The sequence below is a fragment of the Pieris brassicae genome, chromosome 2 (genome assembly GCF_905147105.1).
Source record: "Pieris brassicae chromosome 2, ilPieBrab1.1, whole genome shotgun sequence".
NCBI classification, from domain to species: domain Eukaryota; kingdom Metazoa; phylum Arthropoda; class Insecta; order Lepidoptera; family Pieridae; genus Pieris; species Pieris brassicae.
In genome coordinates this window covers 7,703,477-7,724,850 of record NC_059666.1, presented here as the reverse complement: position 1 = coordinate 7,724,850, position 21,374 = coordinate 7,703,477, and the positions used below count along the sequence as shown (strand labels likewise).

The 21,374-nt window shown below is 33.7% G+C and overlaps 3 protein-coding genes across 4 annotated transcripts in view; 2 read left to right on the top strand and 1 right to left on the bottom strand.

The window, feature by feature from the left end:
- Window positions 1-11,562, bottom strand: part of LOC123706569 (mediator of RNA polymerase II transcription subunit 13) — a 44,306-nt gene extending 32,744 nt beyond the window's left edge. For both annotated transcript variants that reach the window (XM_045655846.1, XM_045655847.1), the window contains exon 1: window positions 11,365-11,562. In XM_045655846.1, coding sequence (XP_045511802.1) covers window positions 11,365-11,433 — 69 coding nt within the window. In that variant the 5' untranslated portion in view covers window positions 11,434-11,562. The remainder of the gene's footprint in view (window positions 1-11,364) is intronic.
- Window positions 11,563-11,862: 300 nt separating this feature from the next.
- Window positions 11,863-13,327, top strand: LOC123720113 (39S ribosomal protein L50, mitochondrial). The gene is made up of 5 exons (XM_045676609.1): window positions 11,863-12,058; window positions 12,153-12,238; window positions 12,321-12,517; window positions 12,621-12,740; window positions 13,143-13,327. The coding sequence occupies exons 1-5, from the start codon at window positions 12,014-12,016 to the stop codon at window positions 13,256-13,258; spliced, it is 564 nt and encodes a 187-aa protein (XP_045532565.1). The 5' UTR covers window positions 11,863-12,013; the 3' UTR covers window positions 13,259-13,327.
- A 2,564-nt stretch (window positions 13,328-15,891) lies between these two features.
- LOC123718929 (protein KIAA0100) overlaps window positions 15,892-21,374 on the top strand; it is a 37,309-nt gene continuing 31,826 nt past the window's right edge. The window contains exons 1-11 of the mRNA XM_045675933.1: window positions 15,892-16,067; window positions 16,288-16,414; window positions 16,499-16,795; window positions 16,972-17,223; window positions 17,451-17,606; window positions 17,884-17,973; window positions 18,299-18,460; window positions 18,679-18,826; window positions 19,265-19,429; window positions 19,737-19,909; window positions 20,255-20,558. Coding sequence (XP_045531889.1) covers window positions 16,009-16,067; window positions 16,288-16,414; window positions 16,499-16,795; window positions 16,972-17,223; window positions 17,451-17,606; window positions 17,884-17,973; window positions 18,299-18,460; window positions 18,679-18,826; window positions 19,265-19,429; window positions 19,737-19,909; window positions 20,255-20,558 — 1,933 coding nt within the window. The 5' untranslated portion in view covers window positions 15,892-16,008. The remainder of the gene's footprint in view (window positions 16,068-16,287; window positions 16,415-16,498; window positions 16,796-16,971; window positions 17,224-17,450; window positions 17,607-17,883; window positions 17,974-18,298; window positions 18,461-18,678; window positions 18,827-19,264; window positions 19,430-19,736; window positions 19,910-20,254; window positions 20,559-21,374) is intronic.

Here is a 21,374-nt window from a genome sequence, read left to right as displayed (position 1 = left end):
CTACTAGAACAATAATCTAATATTACTAAGAATGAGGATGTATTCTTGTAGAGGGAAGACGCGGATATTAAGAGGCATATCCGCCAAAGCCCGAACTTTAGCATAAGTTATTTTGTCAAGTGAGGTTATTTAAATTTAAAATGAATGCGATCTACTGACCTCACAGCGTGTGTTCGCGGAAGTGACATAGTCGGAAGTTATTTTCTATTTTATAGCCTTAAAAACAATATATTATATTTAAAAAAAAAATGTCTGTAGTTATAATGCGATTTAAGGGAGCAAAAATACCCTACAATCCGTAACCATGAACGGCAAAACTGTACAGCCAAAAAAGTCGAACACCGCTAGACATGAGGGAGACAGATGTATCAGTCCGAGCGAGTAGGGACATCGCGAAAGTGAGAGGAGGCGACAGAGATGCGGTGCGGCAACCTCGCACCGGTGCCGGTTACGTTAGTTGCGGGGTAAACAATCGAGGTGATGTGACGGCAAGATGCGCGTGCGCCCCGGCCATGCACTTCGTTTACTGCATTTTTGTTTTGTGACGTCACCCATATTCAGGGACAACACCGATGGCACGAATTACTTTATTTATATTAGACGTTAACCACCGTATAATTTCTTTAAATTAAAAGTATTTACGCCAAACAGAAACTATGTTATTTGTGTTCAGATATTACATTATACAAAATTACATAGTAATCATAAGAGCTGCGTAAATAAATTCACTTTTTAATTTACGAACAAAGAAAGCCAGGTGACCTAAACCATTAAACATCATTTGTGGCAATTAAACTTATTTTAATTAACAATAAAATATTTAAATCGTGAAACAAACCGGAAAAAAAATACTACGTCACAAGAATATACAATCTGGAACGGCGACATAGTGCGTGACATAAGCACCGTATGTCGAGCACTTCCGCGATCATCGTTATGTGCAGCATGTTGCATTTCACCAGCAATTACACCTCCCCTAACTTCAAGCAATATAAGACTTCACAAATGGAAAAATAAAGACCAATTCGGTATGTCTTCACTTCACGTATTTTATTACTACGTGCTAAACGGCGTTATGGGTCTTCAGATTACGGTTTTGGTAGACACGAAATTCAATTGAATTTAGAAAGCAATGCAACTATAGAGCCGTTTTTAGTTTATTATAATAAAAGTGACCATCATTGATGGGAAATATATAAAAAAACTAACATTCTCATTTCATTTCCTCGTATACTTTTGAAATCAGACTCGTTCTCTCTGATTATAATAAAATGTTTACTTTAGAGTTCAGGGTTACCTTTAAACATTCTTTCGAGATCTAAAAGCACAATGGGGTAGTGTGGGTGGCGACAACGAACCAATTACCGTTATTTCCTTCTCAGATTTTAGTCTCAACAAAAACGTGTGCGAGCGAGACGAATTATGCGGTACCACAATGAGTCGTGTATCAACTCCGGTTATCTGCAATGTTAAGATGATAAAACAATTACCTCTGACCTGAAGATACTTAACGCTGTCAGATTATATTATTGCTTTTAAGGAATCCATGATTATGACGTATTATCGATTTATCAGCAACAGTGAAAGCTTGTTTACATTGTTTCTGTTAACAACTTTCATATCGCTTAAAATAGTTTAGATTTGAATAAATCCTAAGACAAGTACAATAGGGGTATACATTGAAATTGCTATGCGTTGAGCGCGCTATGAGGCACGCGCCGCGAATCGGTGAGGTCAAGCGCGCTGCGCGGGCGCACACAATCGGCACAAACTTGCCTATCCTTCAACAATAGTTTTATAAATTGCATTACATCGAACGATCTAACATCAACAACAATATTTATAGACCGTATTGTATACGAGTCTTATAAATTTTTTTTAGTGTATTCCGTACCTTATAATAAATGAACCGTGTAAATTATTGTAACTAAAACTACAATTAACTTCCGAAAAAGTACTCTTCAAACAAAGCTCATTAATAAATATTTCTATTAGGTATGTCTTGTTACATTGTGAATTGTGATCACTCCATTGTTTGCACGCATTCGCAATGTCGTAATCGCGTAGAATTAATAAGTTGGTAATCGTTTCGTGGTGGGGTCGCTGAACTGCGGTGAAATCAAAGACGAACAACTGTCTTTCTTGATAATTAACCCAGTATTACTGTTTCAAAACCAAAATTTTTATATGAAAAAAAAAAAAAAATATTTTCTATCCCTAAATATACTTTTTCTTATTTACAAAAAAAATATTCATATTAGGTAAATATATATTCTTAATGTACACCGATATTATATCTTAATTATAATTGACCAATTCCAAATGTTGTTTTGTAATAAACAGCGGAACATCAACATCAAAGGTACCAATTAAAGGAACGTGAATGAACGCCTCATACATACTCTTGATGTAAGATAAGAATTTTTCATTTCTCTCTGCTGAAGGCGAATGGAAATGGAAACAAAAAATATGAGAACGGGGTGCAAGCATGGAGGGTGCATATGCAGGGCGCAGGTAGATGAGGCGGCGAGTGCACTACCCAGCTAACGGTAAAGGTATCCGCGTGCGGTCAACGAACCTCGATCCGCTGTGCATCTAGAATTTTGAGCATTTGCCCCAGTTTTTTGGGACGGCTATTACGTAAGGGTACAAATGCTTGCCGGTTTATGGCTTTTATTGGTGTAATAAAATACGTTATGTATCGAGAGCATCGAACATAATAATTTCGCTGTTCATTAATAAGTTTATTATGAATACTTCCACTTCATTCAACGAACGTTGTTTGCAACAAGTTTTAACAAATTAATATTTTAAAAAGATGATATTACGTTAGCTTTTATTTTTATTAAATGGCTTAGTATTTGAAGACACAATCTTCAATCATATTAGTGTAAAACGTAGATAAATGTATTGTATATGCAATACAATAAGATTTAGTGTCTAATGTAGCAGGCTGTTTCAAATATTACAACGCGATATTTCTTGTAAAGCTACTGCGACAAAATAATGCGGAGAGCGGACACCGTGCGCAAGCCGTGCTTACATGAATACAAAAGAGGAACTTGAAAGCTTATAATATCGTACAAGCCGAGCACTACCGCCTACCTACCGTAAAGCATCGCGATCATTTTAAACAATGCTTTTTTTGAGTGCTTTTACAATAATGTAGGTTATATTTTATTTTCATAAATTTGTCATTTCATAGTAAAGCTTTTAAATAAAAATGTATTTATTCATTAAGTATATTTGGGCAATAGAGTCAAAACAAGGAGTGAAACTGTCTTGATCTGTATTGTATTTCTTGTATTAAACTAAATTACAATGACAATTATACCCTTTTAGGTCGAAATTAAATATATTTTATATACATATTGTAAATTTTAAATAATAAGGGTATAGTTACTGCCGATTCAATGGTAACACGAAATCTTGTTTTATGCACTGTTTAGTAAGTGGCACACGGCAAGTACTTTGGAGGCGACTGGATGTAAAGCGTATCGAAGGCTGTATTCATTTGAATAAACTTAGAATTCATTACAGATTTGTTCCGCTAAATACAAGGACATAAGGACTAATTGAATATTAGATCATGAATAAAAATAAACCTCTGGATGCTTCGTCGATTATGAAGGTCAAGTGTCGGTTGAGGTGCCGTGGAGTTTAAATTGTAAATTCCCGATACTTGTAGATCTCACTCAATAACATAATATACAAATCAACACCACTTAAGCCGGAAAGGAGAGGGCTGTGAGAACACAAACAACCTTTTTTACAACCGGAATTGTGATAATCTAAATTAGGTTCGAGTAAAATACATCGAAATAAATGCGTTGTAAAGATTTATTTATTTATTATTAAAACAAGCAACTATTTAAAAACTTCAGGTAGCAGAAATCGTGTAATGTGAGAAATGACTTGGGATTACAACAAGATCATAAATCTTAATAGTCAAGTCAGTTAAACTACGACGCTGCTCGTCAAGAACGAGTAATACACAGTAATTTATGCAATCATCCGCGCTCAACGGCACTACTGCTTCATGAGGTTAGAGCAAAATAATTCTGAAAACTTCATACTAAAATTGAATTTTAAGAGTAGGCGTGTGTATCATCTATTAGGTCAAGTCTCTGAGAGACAACACAACACTATAAATTTTATAGAAATCCAAAAGTACCTATGATATCTGAGTGTTAAGCTTATGAAGTTGATATGGATTTTTAAGCCGTACAAATATTCATCCCCATCAACCAGAACAAATGCGATAGAAAAAAAATTTTTTTTTGAATTAATTTAATCTGTTTAATAAACACGGAACTGGAAGTGCACAAAGTTAAGTCGGCAAAGTGAAAGTATCATTTCCTGATATAATTTCGGTAACACACTAATAGTACTTTCAACGAAGGCCCTTTGAATATACATAATATTGCACAACTGACAATCTTGCGTTACGGTAACCCAGTTACAGTAATTGTGAAGCATTTCTTATATAAATTGTATTATTGTGTACAGGACAGAATCACAGATTTCCAACACTAATATAAATAGCATTATTTCAAAAATGTTGGATTGATTCAAGAACTTTATGGTGCAATGTTAATAAAAACTAAAAGCCCAACAATCATTCAGCTAAACAAATGGAAAAGTGAACTTGGAAGAAGAACGCTTCACTTAAGGCTATATGTAAATTAAAAGTAAAACTTCTGAAAGATATTTACGCTTTCTACTATACATAGCCGCTCACAGATGCGTCAGCAATGTACAGTGCGAGATTCTACTGTAATGTCTAAATAACTCGAATGTGTAGGGAAATGCAAAAAAATCGACTTAACATGAACTTCGAGATACATATGATTTAACTGTGGAAATTTCGACTTACAGAGGCACGATTTCGACGACGACGATGTGACTCTAGGAAACGAAAATACGTTTTCTAGAGTCGAATTTGAATAAAAATCAACTTAAGTTTAGTTCAAATTCGGTAATTCGAAGACTAAAAAAATTATGAACGCATTCATTAATTACTCCGGTTTAAAATTCGAGTTATAGAGTAGAAATATGTATTATCAATACTTCGAAGGGAAATAACATTTTGTTCGAGTTACAAAGTCTAAATAATTCGGGATGCCGCGTATTCAGCGGAAGAGAATGGCAATTCTTTTCGATTTACTGAGGATTTCGACTTAACGAGATTCGAGTTATCGAGATTCCACCGTAATGTAAAATATTGTGGGCATGGACCATAACTGTTTTGACACAAGAGTGTCTTCAAAACTGGATTTAATACACAAATATATTGTGATAATATACATAACTATTTTCTTACATATGTGTACAGTACAATAACAGGAGTTAAGAGAAAACTGGTTTTCCGTGAGCTGATGGCCAAAATGAAGGGCCAAGGTGAACAATCCAAAGATAATTATATACTTAACACACCTATTTACATAGACGATATAAACACAGTAGTTTAAACTAAGCATTCTAAACACAACAATAACATGAGGAACTCATTGTTAGTAGCAAACCACTTAAATCAATCTAAATGCTTAATATTCAATTACAGATATATGCGTGTAATTATGTTGTAAAATGATTTCCTTTTTATTACTTTGGATTTTCTTTCGTATTTGAAAATTGTATTTGTTGCTTTGTGTTTTGTGTAGCAGCAGAGGAAGATTGAACGCTCACTTTCTTGTGAGACGCGAAGTCATGCCAAGCTTTGTGACATTTATTTACAAAACAACCTCGAGGATAAACGCATTTAAGACAGTGCGTTTCAGTATCAATTCCTGCCAGTTATGTACTTCACGTAAAACTTCAGAATAATAAAAATGAATATGAAAATTTTCTTTTTCTAAAGTTCTCATAAACAGCTTAACTTTTTCAAAATACCATATTATACGCGTGCTCTATTAAAACATATTATTCAGCAAATATTATATATAGTAACGATACAATAGTAAGCCCAAGTGAAACTGTAAATACCAAAGAGAGTTGCATAAAGATTGCTTCTAGAAAACTATATACATACTATTTAATAATAGTCCTACACATATGAAGTCACAAGCATAAGGATATTTGTTTACTGTTAACGAAACTAAAAGTTTTGTTTTGCATATACACAGCGGGCCTTGTTCATTCGTAAAAACTGTTTCAAGATCATCGACAACGTTGTTGATATAAAATCAAGAGCAATAATAATATTGTATCGAAGCAGGGCTCCTCAGTTATCTTGACCCACATACAGTGTTCTCGTTTGCACTCTCGCTTCTAATCTACTAAGTACAACCCTTAAGCCACTCCTTAACTAACAGATATGTTTATTATTACAAATATGAAAATTAAATTTTGTTAATCGCAATTAAAAATATATACAGCGTATACTAATGATAATTACACCAAGTATCTCATCGGAGCGCAGCTACTCTATATAATTATTTTAGATTTGATATGACAAAAAAAAACGCATTTTCGGTAAACGAAGTGCAAAAAAAGCAGTCTACCATAAATAAATACGTCAATCTAGAAGGAAAACTTAGGTTGCGAATTGTCGCCACAAATAACAAAACCATTTATAATACGATCATGGCTTTCCTGTAAAAGAAATACAATTGTTTCGAAAGGCAAAGCTTTATGTTAAAACATCTTAGCATTATGCAAATCATGATGGTTATACGGTTTTTTGAGGATAATGCACGTAAGACACTTATGATTGGCACTTTGATATCCTTATTATACCTTGACCTAAAAGGACCAATACCAGGTCAAGGACTTGACATAATATGAGTAATGAATCTTTGTACGCTTTGAAGATTAAAAGGTTAATAATAAATAAAATTGCTCATAGTTTTAATAAGATATTTTAAACGAATGAGAAAAAGTCAAGAAATAGCAACATTAAACGGTACAGTAATCCCTCCTATAACACGGTAGATTGGTTTCGCGTTATAGTTAACGCGTTGTAGGAGTATTCACGCATTGTATGTTTGTGATAAAATCGAATATTAAGAAAAACGTTGATTGAGACGAAAAAGTGCGTACTAATCAATATAAATGGCACAGTACAGAAATAACCGCGTTATAAACCGCGCGAAAATTCCTTATACGAGTACTAGGGGGGTTTTTAAAAAGCCAACGCAAAATAATATTTTAAATTTACATATTTCACGTTCTTTAATATAGATAAAAATAACACAATCATACTTCAATGGTACAATTGTACACAAGCAATACTATGAACATATGCACCCTAAGCTTTCCAAGCTTCGAGAAAGTTTTACTTTGATCCAGAAATGCTTACAATAAGTTTGTTATGAAAGCGCGAGGACAGAATGTAGGTGAAGGACGGTCCTAACTGAGTGAAACGAGTACTTTTGCAATCGTTCAAAGCCAATAGAAAAAGTGCTTTACAAGGATTAAACTGTTTTGTTGTAAGATTGTGACAATCGTTAATTAACGAAATTAGTTACATTAACAAGAAATGCGTCCTAGTTGAATAACTACTGTTTAAACTAAGTAATTTATTTAAATTAAATTGTGTTTATGCTGTCATAAAGAAATGAAGAGTACTTTTGTTAAAATAGCGCCATTTAGACTTAATTTCTATCTAAGAATAAGGGACATAAGAAAATACGTTCGAAATTTTATAAGTCTTATTTCCTGGAGTTTCACGGGATTAAATTGAAATTGTAAACGAACAATTAATAATGGCTTTAATGCTGGTTGTTGTAGAAATGATTGTAAAAAGATAACATTAAACTATTCATGTTACTTATAATTCGAGATCAAAGACATGATGAAAACATCACTATCGCTTTGATTTAGGAACTATTTGCAAATCTGAATTCCTTTTTGAAGCTTCGGCAGCTTTCAATTTACAAGTCACTGTTAGTTTCCTTTTTACAATAAGGCATATGTCTGGAATAAATTAGTTTTGTAAAAAATAAATTAGTAGTGTAATAACATTTAACGTCTATTGCACCTGTCAATTTTGTTATCTGTTAGTAAATTTTATGGTTTAACGTCAGAGAAGCTACTAGGTAGTTCTGATAAACAGTGATAAAATATTCATTGTTAGCTATATGTAATATATCTCAGTCTTGACACAGTAACTTAATACAAATATTAGACAATTTAAAATAAATTTGGTATAAAACTATGTATTAATAACAAGTAGAAAATAGTTGACAGGTTAGAGGCCCATATAGTATTGATTCAACTGCTTAGTCTTAGTAATAATTACTGCCACCATTCGAATTGTTATCATCAACCTTATCAGTCGCACACAGACCAATAAGTTCATATGTTTTCAAGAATAATCTTCTCTTCATTTTGTTAAAAGGTACATTAAATTTATATATTTACAATTCTTTACTTTCTAAGCAATCATCATAAAATCAGTAATTAATCTAAAGGCATAGTGCAATATGAGGCCTTATAGCTAAGCAATTACTTTTAGGCATCCCAGGCTAAAATAGCGCTAATAGTAACAAAGAAAAGTGTGATTCTACTTGTAGTACTAATAAAGAGTCATAAAATACATTACAATTCATTGAAGTGAATCAAAGTAAATTAATCCTATTAAAAAAATAAAAATATAAAAAGGTTAAACAAATCTATTTCCTACAACAGTCACATATGGTGTATGGCTATGTTTTCAAATTATCCTTATCCATATACATATACCGATACATCGACGATACTTTGGATTTGTCGATATATCCGCATCGGCGATATTTTAATTGCCGATACAACGATACTTTTCAAATTTCTTTCAGGCCCGGGGAATCCCCGCGTTTTATTCAGTTTGTTGTCTCCCTGACCTTTGGGAACCAACCCACGAATTCCATGTCGCCATGACTTTAGTTGGCTTTTAACAGCTATCGCGCGTAGTATTTTTTTGATACCAAATTAAATAAAACACAGAATTACATAAACCTTATTAATGTAAATTTTAATTATTTACAGTTATTTTATTTTACTATAATTATAAATCTAAATTCTTAATTTGAATAACGAAACCTTTAATCTTCATTCTTGTTCAAATTTTTGACTGTGTATGTTTCTTCAATAAAAATTAAAAACTTGATATATTTTACCTTAATTTAATTTTAATTGAATAAGCGTTGGTATCGGCATCGGTATTGTATCGGCAAAAAGGCGTTTCGATGCATCCCTAAGATAATATTAAGTATAGTCGGATAACCTGTGTGCACTTGCTTTAGAAAGATATGAAAAGTACTTTGCTTTTAAAGTTTTGTCGTTATGATAGTTTTTACTTATTTAAGTTCGTTTAATTTCTAACCCCTAAATTACAAGAAACAAATTGTATCTGTGTATACAAGTAAAAAGAAGTACACCTAACTTGTATTGCAATTAAATAAGCTTATTTATAATCATTATGTAATCAGCTTATTTATAAGCATTTACAATTACCTTGTCTACATAAGGAACAAGTTTTCCATCAGCAATTCAAGATTCCATTAAGGTAGACAAGAGGCATATTTGTTGGTTACTTTAACCTTGATCACAAAACAAAATTTAACATATTTATAAAAATTTAGTTACATTTGCAGAAATACAGAGTTTTTACTTCAAAGATGTCCATAATAGTGAACTTTTGAATTAATTAAAAGTAAATAATTTAATATATTTATATAGTTGTCAATACATCAAACTAAATGGAAATATCCGATATAATATCACACTTGTTGCAAAAAGTATTTGCTCTCTACCTAGAAAGATACTGCCAAGATTGCAATAGGTTGCCTTCTAGCATGAATAACTTAGTGGAGTTTGGCCAATATCTATGAGCAAGGGCTCCGGAAAACTAAAATATTAAGGCTTGGCAGCCAGCAATGTATAACATGAAGTGGGACAGGGAATTGAGCATTTAATACTCAGAGCATTTTGTAACCATGGCCAAGTGGCAACAATTGAGCCAAACTCAATAAACATATAGATTATTAATAAATTGCGAGATTAAAGACGCGGTCGCTAATTTAGTATAAATTGCAGTTTTACGCGTGTTGTCGTTGTGGTGGCATGGGAAAGTGCTGTAGCCGACCATTTATGAACGGGTGAATGAATGTAGACGTCCGCGCCAATAGAGCGATTGCTTTTAAAATTTCGGAATTTTTTCTTATTTAAAAAAATATTTCCGTTTTATATATCTTATAATTAATACTTAAATTGATTTAAATTTATAATATTTATTTCTTTAAGTTAACAAATATAGAAACATAAAAATCGTTTGTTTAACATTCTTTTTAATATTTAAATATTAAATTGCCAAAGCTTATAAATGGATTTATGACAATAAAACGCGAAAATGTAATCTACAAAAGTGGCGAGTGTATTGAACCCGGCGCAATGTCAGGCTAGTGTAAGGCAATGCGTCACCGACCCGCTACCGGCCGATGCGTTTGATAATTGGTAGAAAATCGTTTAACAATAAATATTCAAGTCAACATACAATGTATAAATAAGACAGGCCAAGAAATCAGGCATTTGTGTCGCCGGTTCATAGGCGACGCGGAGGGAGACGGGTGCAGGCGCGCGCCGCAGCATTGAGATGTAGCAACGCGTCAGGTGTAAGCGGCGCCGGGCGGCGGGCTGCTCCGGACTCCGAGGACGAGCGAGGAGCGACCTCCACAACCCGGCCCGCCCCACCACCCGCACGCACACCCGCTAATCCACCACAGAATACAACCTGATAACATTCGCGACAGCTACATCAACGTTACGCAAAGCGACTCCACACTACAAAAGCACGATAATGAATGACTGTACCGTTTCTTCGACATAAACATTCCCACTATCATAATTTAAGTCGCAGTATCGGAACGAACGCACTAAGAATGTAAGTGTAAGAAAGTTATTTCCTCGACCTGGCGAAACTAGTCTTGCGAACGCATTACGGTCCGCGTTACGGCCAGGTGAATTCAAAATGACCTCTATGAGCTAGGGGCTCCTGGTGGCCTCGCTCGCCGATTGCGGTGATATTTTATGGGTTAGCAACACGACATGACTCCTCAGCCCGAAGAACGATGCCAGGATGACTAACAAGCGACCGTCATTTACTAACTATGCTTGTATTCTTCCATTCGAAGTCTTTGAAACACTTGATCGATTTCATTGCCGTATAGCAATTAAGGTGAATTTTGTGTAACATCATCACTTAACGATAATTGGACCGTTTGCTTGACGGTAATAATATTGATGATTTTATGTACAACTCACTCCTTTCACTAAACCGATAATACATAACAATACCGTTATGATAAATACTAATCTGCAAAAGTAATAATTTCAAAAGAAAAGTAATATACCTACAACTTCTTTCTCAATGTAAAAGTGACTTACCAAGGCGAAGAAGTTTGTGTGGCAATCCTCGAGACTAGCACCGTTTGTTTGGTGATTTTGATGCGTCATGGTAGTCCAGGACACTTCATTTTCATATCACAACACTAAAAACAGGTTCAAACTAAAAGAAACCACTCAAAATCTTAAAATCATCACCGACATTTAGTGAAGTTTTCACCTTTCAATGGCGACTGGAAAATGGCGGATGGAGAAACAACAACCCAAGCCGACACTAGCGCTCATAGCGACAAAAAAAGTCAACATCGAACATTCGTCCAGAAATATAGTATTCTAATCTACGGTATAAAATAGTAGTATTCATAAAAAACTTCAAATTAATAACTTTTATTACTTAGAATATTGGTTTTACATGGTTACTTTTCCATATTATATATGAATATTTTTAATTATACCCTAATTTTCCTATTTTAGAACGCATTGTTGGGGAAACGGATCGCCATAATTTAAATGTAAACATCAAAAACATGTCAGCAGTCAATTGACAAATGATAAATCTGTCTTAACTTTAGATTACCCTATTGCTATTTGTTGGTTATAAAAATATCTTAACAGTTAACAATACAAAATAATAAATCAACTTCAATAAAATAAAATAAAATTAGATACTGGTTTACTATATTCACCTATTATGTTGCGTAATTTAATAACCTCAGCTACTCGGACCAATTTCCAGGTAAATAATAAACCGTTATGTTATAATATTGTGTATTATGAATGTAATGGCACTATTATAAATATGTATTCAAATGCTGATTATCTTATGACAGGTAACTTTCATAAGGCATAAAAAGAAGAAATTTCCAAAAACAGACAAAAAACTACAAGCAGCTGCTGAATCTCTTGCATCAAGAGGGTACTGATTATATATTAGATACCATAATATGGAAAAAAAATCATTTTGTTATAGGTATTTTAATTAATATTTCTTATTAAAGGTTTCTTCGACCCAACAAACCTTGGGACCCAACAGTTGATATTCAAAATGTAGTTTATAAAATCTGTTCGAATTATGGTCTCCATGCCAAATCAGAATTTGATTCTCTTGAAATCAAATACAAAGTTCTGAAGTCCTGCTTTGAAGAAACTGGTCATGGTGTACCAAACTCGCTTCTACACACTATTGAAACAGTAGGTATGTGTGTTTTTACCTCAAGATCTATAAGCTTCTTACCGTAAATATAACATAATAGGATAAATCCTATTTAATTTTTATAAAATAAATTTATAATTCTCAGATGATTTACAAGAGTTTTATGAAACACCTGTCAATGTCTTAACACCATTTGATGCTCTCAAAAAGATGGACCTGCCCAAAAATCTACATGTTCAAGAAGACTATGTTAGATTTCATCCAGGTATTTATAGTTCCAATCAAATCTAGTAGTTCGTTGCACAATTTTTTTATTGAATTTGTCCAAAGACAAAATCTCTTCTCTCATCTTATCATATCTGTAAAACTTACAGGTTGATAAATTGTTACAAGTCATAACTATTGATACTACATGAATTATTAACCTTAACTCTAAGTTCTCAACCTTAACTGTAACTGGTTAAGTAATTGCAGGTAGCTATTTTATATTATAATGTTTATTTTAATTATAAGTATTTCTATAAGTAATGTATTTTTTTTTCATCCAATTCTGTATGGTCATAACCAGGCATGCTTTTTTTGACAGTACTGCCTATTCTTATGTATTTCCTTCCAGTTGCACAATTTCAACACTTAATTTGTTTATTAATGAGCTTTTTTTTTTCAGACAAAGATACATTATTCAATGGTGCAACAGCTTTTCCAAAAAGTTCAACTATAGTTTCTGGTTTAAAAACACGAAAGAAATATGAAGGATACACTGCAAAGAGATCATGGCCTTGAAAATTCTGGTTTAATTGTAGAAGCAAGAGTAATAATGTAGTATTAAAATAATAAACACTACAAATATTTTGTTTTGATTTGAATAAAATAGATGGACACAAAATCCATTAATGCTTTAGGGTTATGTCATCACCATAGCATGTGATAAGATTGGTGCTTATTAATTGGTATGATTCTCAATGTAAGCAAGTGCTTTCATTTTAAATGTACCAGAAAAATAACATTGTATGAGCTTGACGGCGACCGACCAACCTAGGAATTCCAAGCAACTCTCATTGAAATTATTCACGAATACAATAAAATGAACGCTTGTTATTTAGAGCTTGATATATTCGGAAGAGGCTTGATTAATTTAAATAAAAGGGATTATTCCGAATGAGTATTTTAAAATAGGTAGGTAATTACTAATAAATAATAAGTTAGGGGGCTAAAATTCACGCTGTCCACTACGATTTAGAGACTCCTCTGACCTCTCCTACGGCCTACCCTATACCTGAGCCGCGGAAGGGAGTTGACATGTAGTTACGTCAGAACGGAACATAATGTCTGTTCAAGACACCTCGCGTTGCCTGAACGGATCTAGCTATCCTCTGAGGTGCATGAGCTGGTATACTGCGATGTCAATCCGCGGACCCGAGCCTTATGGCCTCTTGCTAGGCTGCCCAAGAGAATTTTTGTCAGGTGTCCATTCCACCACTGCACAGAAAGAATAACTCGTTAGCCGATACCTCGAAGGAGAAAGCTGATTTTTTAGACCGTGATAACCAAGGGCCTTCCCACCACCAACAATGTCGCGGTATGATACTTCGATGCTGACAATTTAATTCCGGCTATCTGAAAAGTTTAATCGTATTTGGATATCTATAAGTCGAACGGGCCTGATGGCATTCCTCCAATTGTGCATCCTTGTACTCCTGAGTTGCCTCCGGATCTAAAGTAGCTTTTCTTGTACCTCGTTCTGTTGCAAACTGCTGGAAGATACACATTCAATACACCCATTAAAGCGATCTTCCAGTATCTCTAAAAAGGCGATCGCTCTTACCCGTTTAAGAAACCTCCTTGTTCTTCATAATAATGGAATTCACTCTTAAGCTAGCTCCTGGGGTATCTAGATGGCCACTAGCTGATTAGTAATCAGTACGGGTTTCATCGTAGTCGCTCGGCTTTTTATTTACCTTACGCATAGGTAACAAATTTCCCAAATTTGGTCCAAGTAGGAGGTGCCGGCGGTAAGTTTGGTCATAACGAACACCTTGTATCGAGTATGGCACAGAGCACTTCTTTTGAGCTGGGAGCTGATGGGCACCTCTAGAAATTATGCAACTGGAATTCCAGCAGCGTGGATTTCCTACTAATCGTAGCACCAAGGTTCCGATCCCGTGAACATCGGTCCAGTCCCCGAATCTGTTCCTTTTGCATATAAAAGAGATGTTGCAACTCAGCTATAAATGCTATGCAGATGACTGCGCTGGGGATACTTTTTAACAATGGCGTTACAGGTTTTTCTTCGAATCAGTACCGGAACAAACTGGTGTCGACTAAGTCGAAACTCTGATACGTGAGAGAGAGACTCTACTCTCTATTATATACTTTATATACTACTACTAGAGAGACTCTCTACACCCTAGTAGAATTAGTTTAGTTCAATTTAACCCTATAAACAACTTTGCGCGTTTTCCACAAAAAATACCGTTAGTCGTCTCAGACTGTCAGTCGTCGAAGACATTCTCTTTAGAGCCTCAGCCAGCATCGGATAACTGGGCGTTGACATATTGAATACCGTTTAGTTTCGCAGTCATGTAGTAGGATTATATCGAAACGGTATTTCACTTACGAACTCCTTCCATTTGACAGCGTCCAACGCAGAGTTACTAGAATAGTCGACGACCCTGCTCTTTGCGATCGGCTTGATCCTTGCGTAAGGATGATGGTTACCTCAGCATCTTCTACCGCATTTATCATAAAGAGTGCTGACGTTGAGACACAATGCAAAATTCCTTTCATCATTTCCACTTGCCGAGGCGGTGTAGAGGTTATCATTTTTAAAACATTCACTTAACAAAAATAGATCTCTAATTTAACAACCTTACTTGAATTCACATAAGAATAAGAAAATAATGCGTTAAATATAATACATATTGTATATTTATATTTATTATACTATTTAAAATATGAAATTTAATTAATATAAAGTCAATATAAAATAGAAATATAAGAAAATCACAACCAAGATTTATAATTTTTCAAATCTATTTATTTGATTATTGCAATTGTAGAGAATGCTCCGTGACAAAGAAATGGAACGCTGAAGAGTCAAGACAACAATGATCATCTATGTAACGTAATTGTGATTATGTGGCTCAGGTTTTATTATTTATGATAAGGTGTTTCGTGTTTCAAAAATGGACCAGAGAACAATTCTTTACTCGATACGCAAAGGCGCAGTCCCACTACTGAATTTCACTGAAAACACAACTGACTCATTTTTTCATTCCCACTAGCACAGATAATATAAAGACAAATTGATCTATACATTATTATTGAACGGGGCAGAGAGAGACACATTATTTGTCAAATATCAAATGACAATTAACATAGTAATGTTGTTGGAATTATAATGAAAAACAGAAAATATTTGTAATGTGTATACGGGAAAGTGCCGATTAGCGAGATGCTAATTCATTGTAATAATATATATTTTTTATATAATTACAATATATAAATGAGATATTATAAACGATAATAGTACAATGAATTTTATATTGATTTTATGTCTAGGGTTTATCATTATTTACTCTTGTGTTTCGTGGTAAGTATCGCTCTAAGTGTGTTTGTTTTCTAATATCCCCAAAAATGAATAAAGATTATTGTATTTCTTACAACTATTCTTTAGTCTTCATCTACATACTTCGCAATATAAGTTTCTTTGGTTCCCTTTTTCTTCTAGTAATAAAATGGTATTGTTTCCTCTTAATACATATAATACTCTTTATTAATTTAATAAAACTATTATATATTATGTTTTCTAGGTTGCTACCAACACTTCTATCATGGCTATTCAAACGAAAATATCATATTAAACTTAAGATTGGAAGAATAGCTGTACTAAAACTAATTTTGCGAGATGTGAGCTTATCTAAGGATGGGTACTCTGTTGTAAGCATATATTTCGTTGAGAAGGAGAATGTTAAAGAATTTCTAGGCATATGTTGTTTCTTTATTAATTGAATTATGTTTTAGCATATAGATGAAATATCATTCCGTAGTAGTTGTTTTAACTCGGAGATCAACAAACTTGTCTCAGTTGTCATAAAATCTCTAAAAGTAACAAATAATGCAGAAGAGAAAAGAAATGCAGTTGTAGAGACTATTTTAAAGCCTCTTCTTTCAAAACAAAATTCTTACTCACGAGTAGAGAATTTGGAATCAGAAGTATATGGACAGATAGACGATCATCAGCATTATTTACCTAAACACCGAAAGCTATTGGAATTCCGAGATAAGAAGCTGCCTCCAAGTTTAATCATGTTTGCACAGGTATACTTTGTGTCCGCTATCTATTACTTTGACTCAACTAATAGTTTTACCAGTCAAATAAAACTACTGAAAGGAAATTACTTTAAAAAAATTATATATATTATTAAATATACATTGCATGAAAATTATACAATTTACAATACATATATAATTATATTTTCATCACATTTTTTTAGTTTATGGGTGTACATATTTTTAATGCCTCCATCACAATACATGACTGTGGAAATCACTGGTATCTCCATACAACAGCATCAGAGATTCATGCAGATGGAGCAGCTGGAGGCCCAGCTCGAGCACTGGTCTTCTCAGCTAATATAAGTGATGCTAAGGCTAGAATAATTTCTGGAATAAATTCTTTAGCAGAGGCTGCTGGTAGTATTCTTGTGGAAGGCACTGTTAAAGCTGACAGCCCGTTAAATGTAGAGGTAAAATACTATTAATACAAACTATGGTTGTAGAAATATGCTTCTTTTTTGAAAGTGTATCAACTTTCTTAATAAGACCTAAAATGTTATCAATTGTTTGGTGTTTAATCAAAAATAAGGTCTTTAAACATCTATCCTAATACATCTATAAGTGATCTGGGTCTGTAATTGTAGCATCAGTCTAACCTAGAGCCCTGATCAAATTTTGTATTACATCTCTTTTTCAGAAAATACATACAGTGATAAGTAATCCTGCAGTGGTGCTACAAGATGATCTGTATGACTTTTTACAAAAAAATCAAAAGTCCAAAGTAGTGGCTCCATCACCTAGTGAAGATCATCTAGCTACACTAATACCTAGACTCTCTCCTGTTATTCCAAAGGTTTGTTAGTTAAATATTGATGTCCTTAGAATATCCATTTTTGCTTACATGCAGGATCTCTACTACTGTAAGATACTTTTCTGTCTTGTTTACTATTTGTTTCATTTTATAGGCGAAGTAGATGATGCTTTTTAGACTGGTTTGCGACAAACTGCCATCCAGGCTGTGGCAACAAACACCTTCAATTTGTTAATTAATGAATTCCTAAGATAATATATTCATTAGTAGTTTTTCATATCCATTTTGTAATGAAATTCATTTTTATTTAATTTTTCAGATACTAAGCCTCAAAATTGGACCTACAAGTATTGGATGTGTGGATAATCTCACTAAGACTAAGTTTGAAGTATCTTTACAAAGTTTGCTGGTGGGTGTGAAGTTATATCACATATTGTAATATAAAATATGATTATTTTATAAGAATCAATTTGAAAGATTTTTTTTAATGTAACAGGAGGTTCACCTGATTTAAAGTGATACCGCCCGCCGCCCATGGACACTCTCAATGCCAGAGGGCTCGCGAGTGCGTTGCCGGCATTTTAAGAATTGGTACGTTCTTTTCATGAAGGACCCTAGGTTGAATTGGTTCTGATTTGGTTTTGAGTTGTTACGAATGTAAAAAATTATTTTTACTTAAACTCATTATTTTTAACCAATAATGACTCTTGAAATAAAATAAATATATTTGTTAGGTAAATTCCCGATTTAGTGCAGCATCAGTAGCGGTTAGTGCTGTTGGTGCAGAAGTTATGAGACTACCTCAAGTATATGTCGCTCTGCAGGCGGACGGTTTGCGGCTGTCTGCCAAAGACAGTACATTAATATTTTTAAATAAAGTCAAGCTGGATGCCAAGGTAATACATAAAGATATTTTTATACAAAGTCTATATTGTTATAATTATTGTCTGCAGGACAGTACTTAACCTTTTAATTAAAAAACTACTTTTATATGCAATTGTCGTGCTCCTAAACAAGACTGCTGTGGTTACATTAATACAAACCACAACGGTACAGAAAAAAATATTAACAATATTTTATATTATTCTCATTAATAGAATAAAATTTATTGCAGCTTGAAAAAGGGACACTAAATCTTTACCTCATAATTAGTACTTTGAACGTTACATACGAGCATAGTAACGTGTTTTTATGGTACTCCAGTATAATGCAAAGAATAAAAAAAGCAAAGGTCATGAAGTTATCACAATTTACACAAAAAAGTAAGTGATTTTTCATAGATTTGTACTTTGACAATAATAATTTATTGTTATTATTAACATTACGATCACCTCTACCTAAAAACAGTTAATTATACATATATTAAACCGAATATTGCAGTACTTATGATACTGTATTATGAAACTATATTATATGCCATGATTATTTAGTTAACCTTTTCAGAGAACCTTTGTCAAAATCTCGTAACAATAGTTATTTTGGGTAGCCAGATAACGAAATTGACAAATTAAACTAACATATATATATATATATATATATATATGTTAGTCATATACAGTTAACCTCTTCTTTTCTTAGACTAAGGGAAGGGACTTATGGTACTCTAAGTATGACTTCCAAACGTCAGAAATATGTTGGATTGGGACATACGTGAGTAGTGCTAAGTCTTGGCGTAAAAATATATTGTTCGTACTCAACAGCATGGAACGCTGAAGCGTGGTGGTCCCGAATATCACGTAGCTGTGCATTACAAGGTTGCGCGGAGTTGCGAAGTGTATTAATACGATGTGGCCGCGATATTGCTGCCTTTGGAGCTGGATGTAGTGGGCTTAAGGTCAAGTTTGATCAGCTGCTTGATACAACCGGTAAGCGAGATTTTTACTCAACCCTCAAATTGTTATGTAATATTTTTATGTATTGAATTCAGTCCGTATCCAGCATGACGGTCATTTTGAATCTTTGCTATTTTAAGGCTCTTTTTTATTTTAAGGTATTAGAATACATTATTAATAGGTGATATAAATGTGTTGTAATGTTTTGATTTAAAACAGCAAATACGTTGGACTGTTCATTTAACAAATGTTAAAAAAAATGTAACTAATCGAATTGAATTAAAACAAATAATATAAATAAAACGTTCAATAAACAACAAAAATCATATTCTACTTTTAGAAGAAACGTATGCGTGTTGCGGTCGTCAATGGAGCGCGGAACTGTTAGTGGATGGTGGCTGGGCGGGGGCGGGACGAGGGGCGGGGCCGACGAGACGAGCCCATCATTGGGGCTCGCACGTGCTTGCTGTTGCACTGGTTAAGTGGGCCTCGCATGCGTCTAGACAATCAAAGGTATACCAAATATAAGATAGCTTCTGCCCCTTATAGCCTATATGTATAAAACCTATATATATCCTTCCACTTCTAAAATAAGTTTGCCAGACGAAGAACGTATTAGACAAATATTTTTTTAATTCAATTATAGGGAGGAGATTGCATTTTCAAAATGATATTTACTTCGACGATTTAGCGATAGGAGTTTCTAGATCCTTACCTTACCATAAGGTACCTTCATTATAGTTTTCATCACACACAAGTGTTGAGGCATATTTTGACTTATAATTAGTAATGTAAATTTGGTATAGGCAGATTTGAAAGAATCCCATGCTCATTATTTTCATACAATTTATTTACCAGGTGGAAGCAATGATGGATTGTCTGCGATTAGAATGGAGCCCGTCGCTCGCGCAATCTATTTTAACATTCGTAGACTGTATGAACGAATATAGAGGGTCTACACACGAATCGCCTACAGAGGTCATACAGACTTCTTATGAAATCACTATGAATGTGGCTCTGTCGCACATTAACCTGTTTCTCATAGTCAGTGATACAGTTTGTATAATGACGAGAATTGATGCGGTAACTTTTGAGAAAAGCAAAAATAAAACGGGAGCTGTGGTTTCTGGACTGAAGATGGTGGAAATTGTTCCGTTTCAAGGTATGATAATATATATTAAATTTTATTAAAATATTTTAAATCTCGCAAAGTGGCGCTGGTCTAAATATTTTGCCAGTAAACAGAATTATATACTATACTAGCTGCCCCCGCGAACTTCGTTTCTCCTTAATGTGGTTGTAATTAGCCTTAATACCGTGACACGAAAGAATTATTTTAATGTTTTATCGTCACTATAATTTGAATTTGATTTACACTTCGGTCTGAGTAACACGTAGTTGGCTATGCTAACACCAAAAATTAAAAAAAGTAGAAATAATTGAATTTCAGGGTATTTAGTTTACTACAAAGTAAATTTAATTTATACTTTAGTCTCAATAACACGTGGAAATCATGATATTGAATTGTAGCTTATATGACACGTTTGTGGGTTTACCAGAGCAGTGCCATCTATTGAATACTTACTCAATCCAGACGAAAAGTATCGACATCTGTTAGAATCTTTTGGAGTTAACAGATAATTGTGACTGGCAATTAATTATAGAAAATAATTTGCAATAAAATAAAATTGCGACTATAATTAAAGATCTAAGCTATCCTATCTCTTAAGTTGGACCAGACTGCTCACGGTGTGCCAATTTAATTTAAAATCGGTTAAGTAGTTTAGGAGTCCATCGCGGACAAACATCGTGACAGGAGATTTATATATATTGTAAGATAAGAAAAAATCAAACACACCACTAAACACAATACTCGTCGACAAATCGTCGCGTACAAATTATTCGAAGAAGTCTATTAAGTATGAGGGTGTGCAATTATTTAACCAATTACCGTCTAAAATTCGTAATATTGACGCGT

Coding starts and splice junctions, on each gene's coding strand:
- LOC123720113 (XM_045676609.1), top strand. CDS start 12,014: ATGTTGCGTAATTTAATAACCTCAGCTACTCGGACCAATTTCCAG. Junction 12,059..12,152: donor CTACTCGGACCAATTTCCAG/GTAAATAATAAA, acceptor ATCTTATGACAG/GTAACTTTCATAAGGCATAA. Junction 12,239..12,320: donor GAATCTCTTGCATCAAGAGG/GTACTGATTATA, acceptor TTCTTATTAAAG/GTTTCTTCGACCCAACAAAC.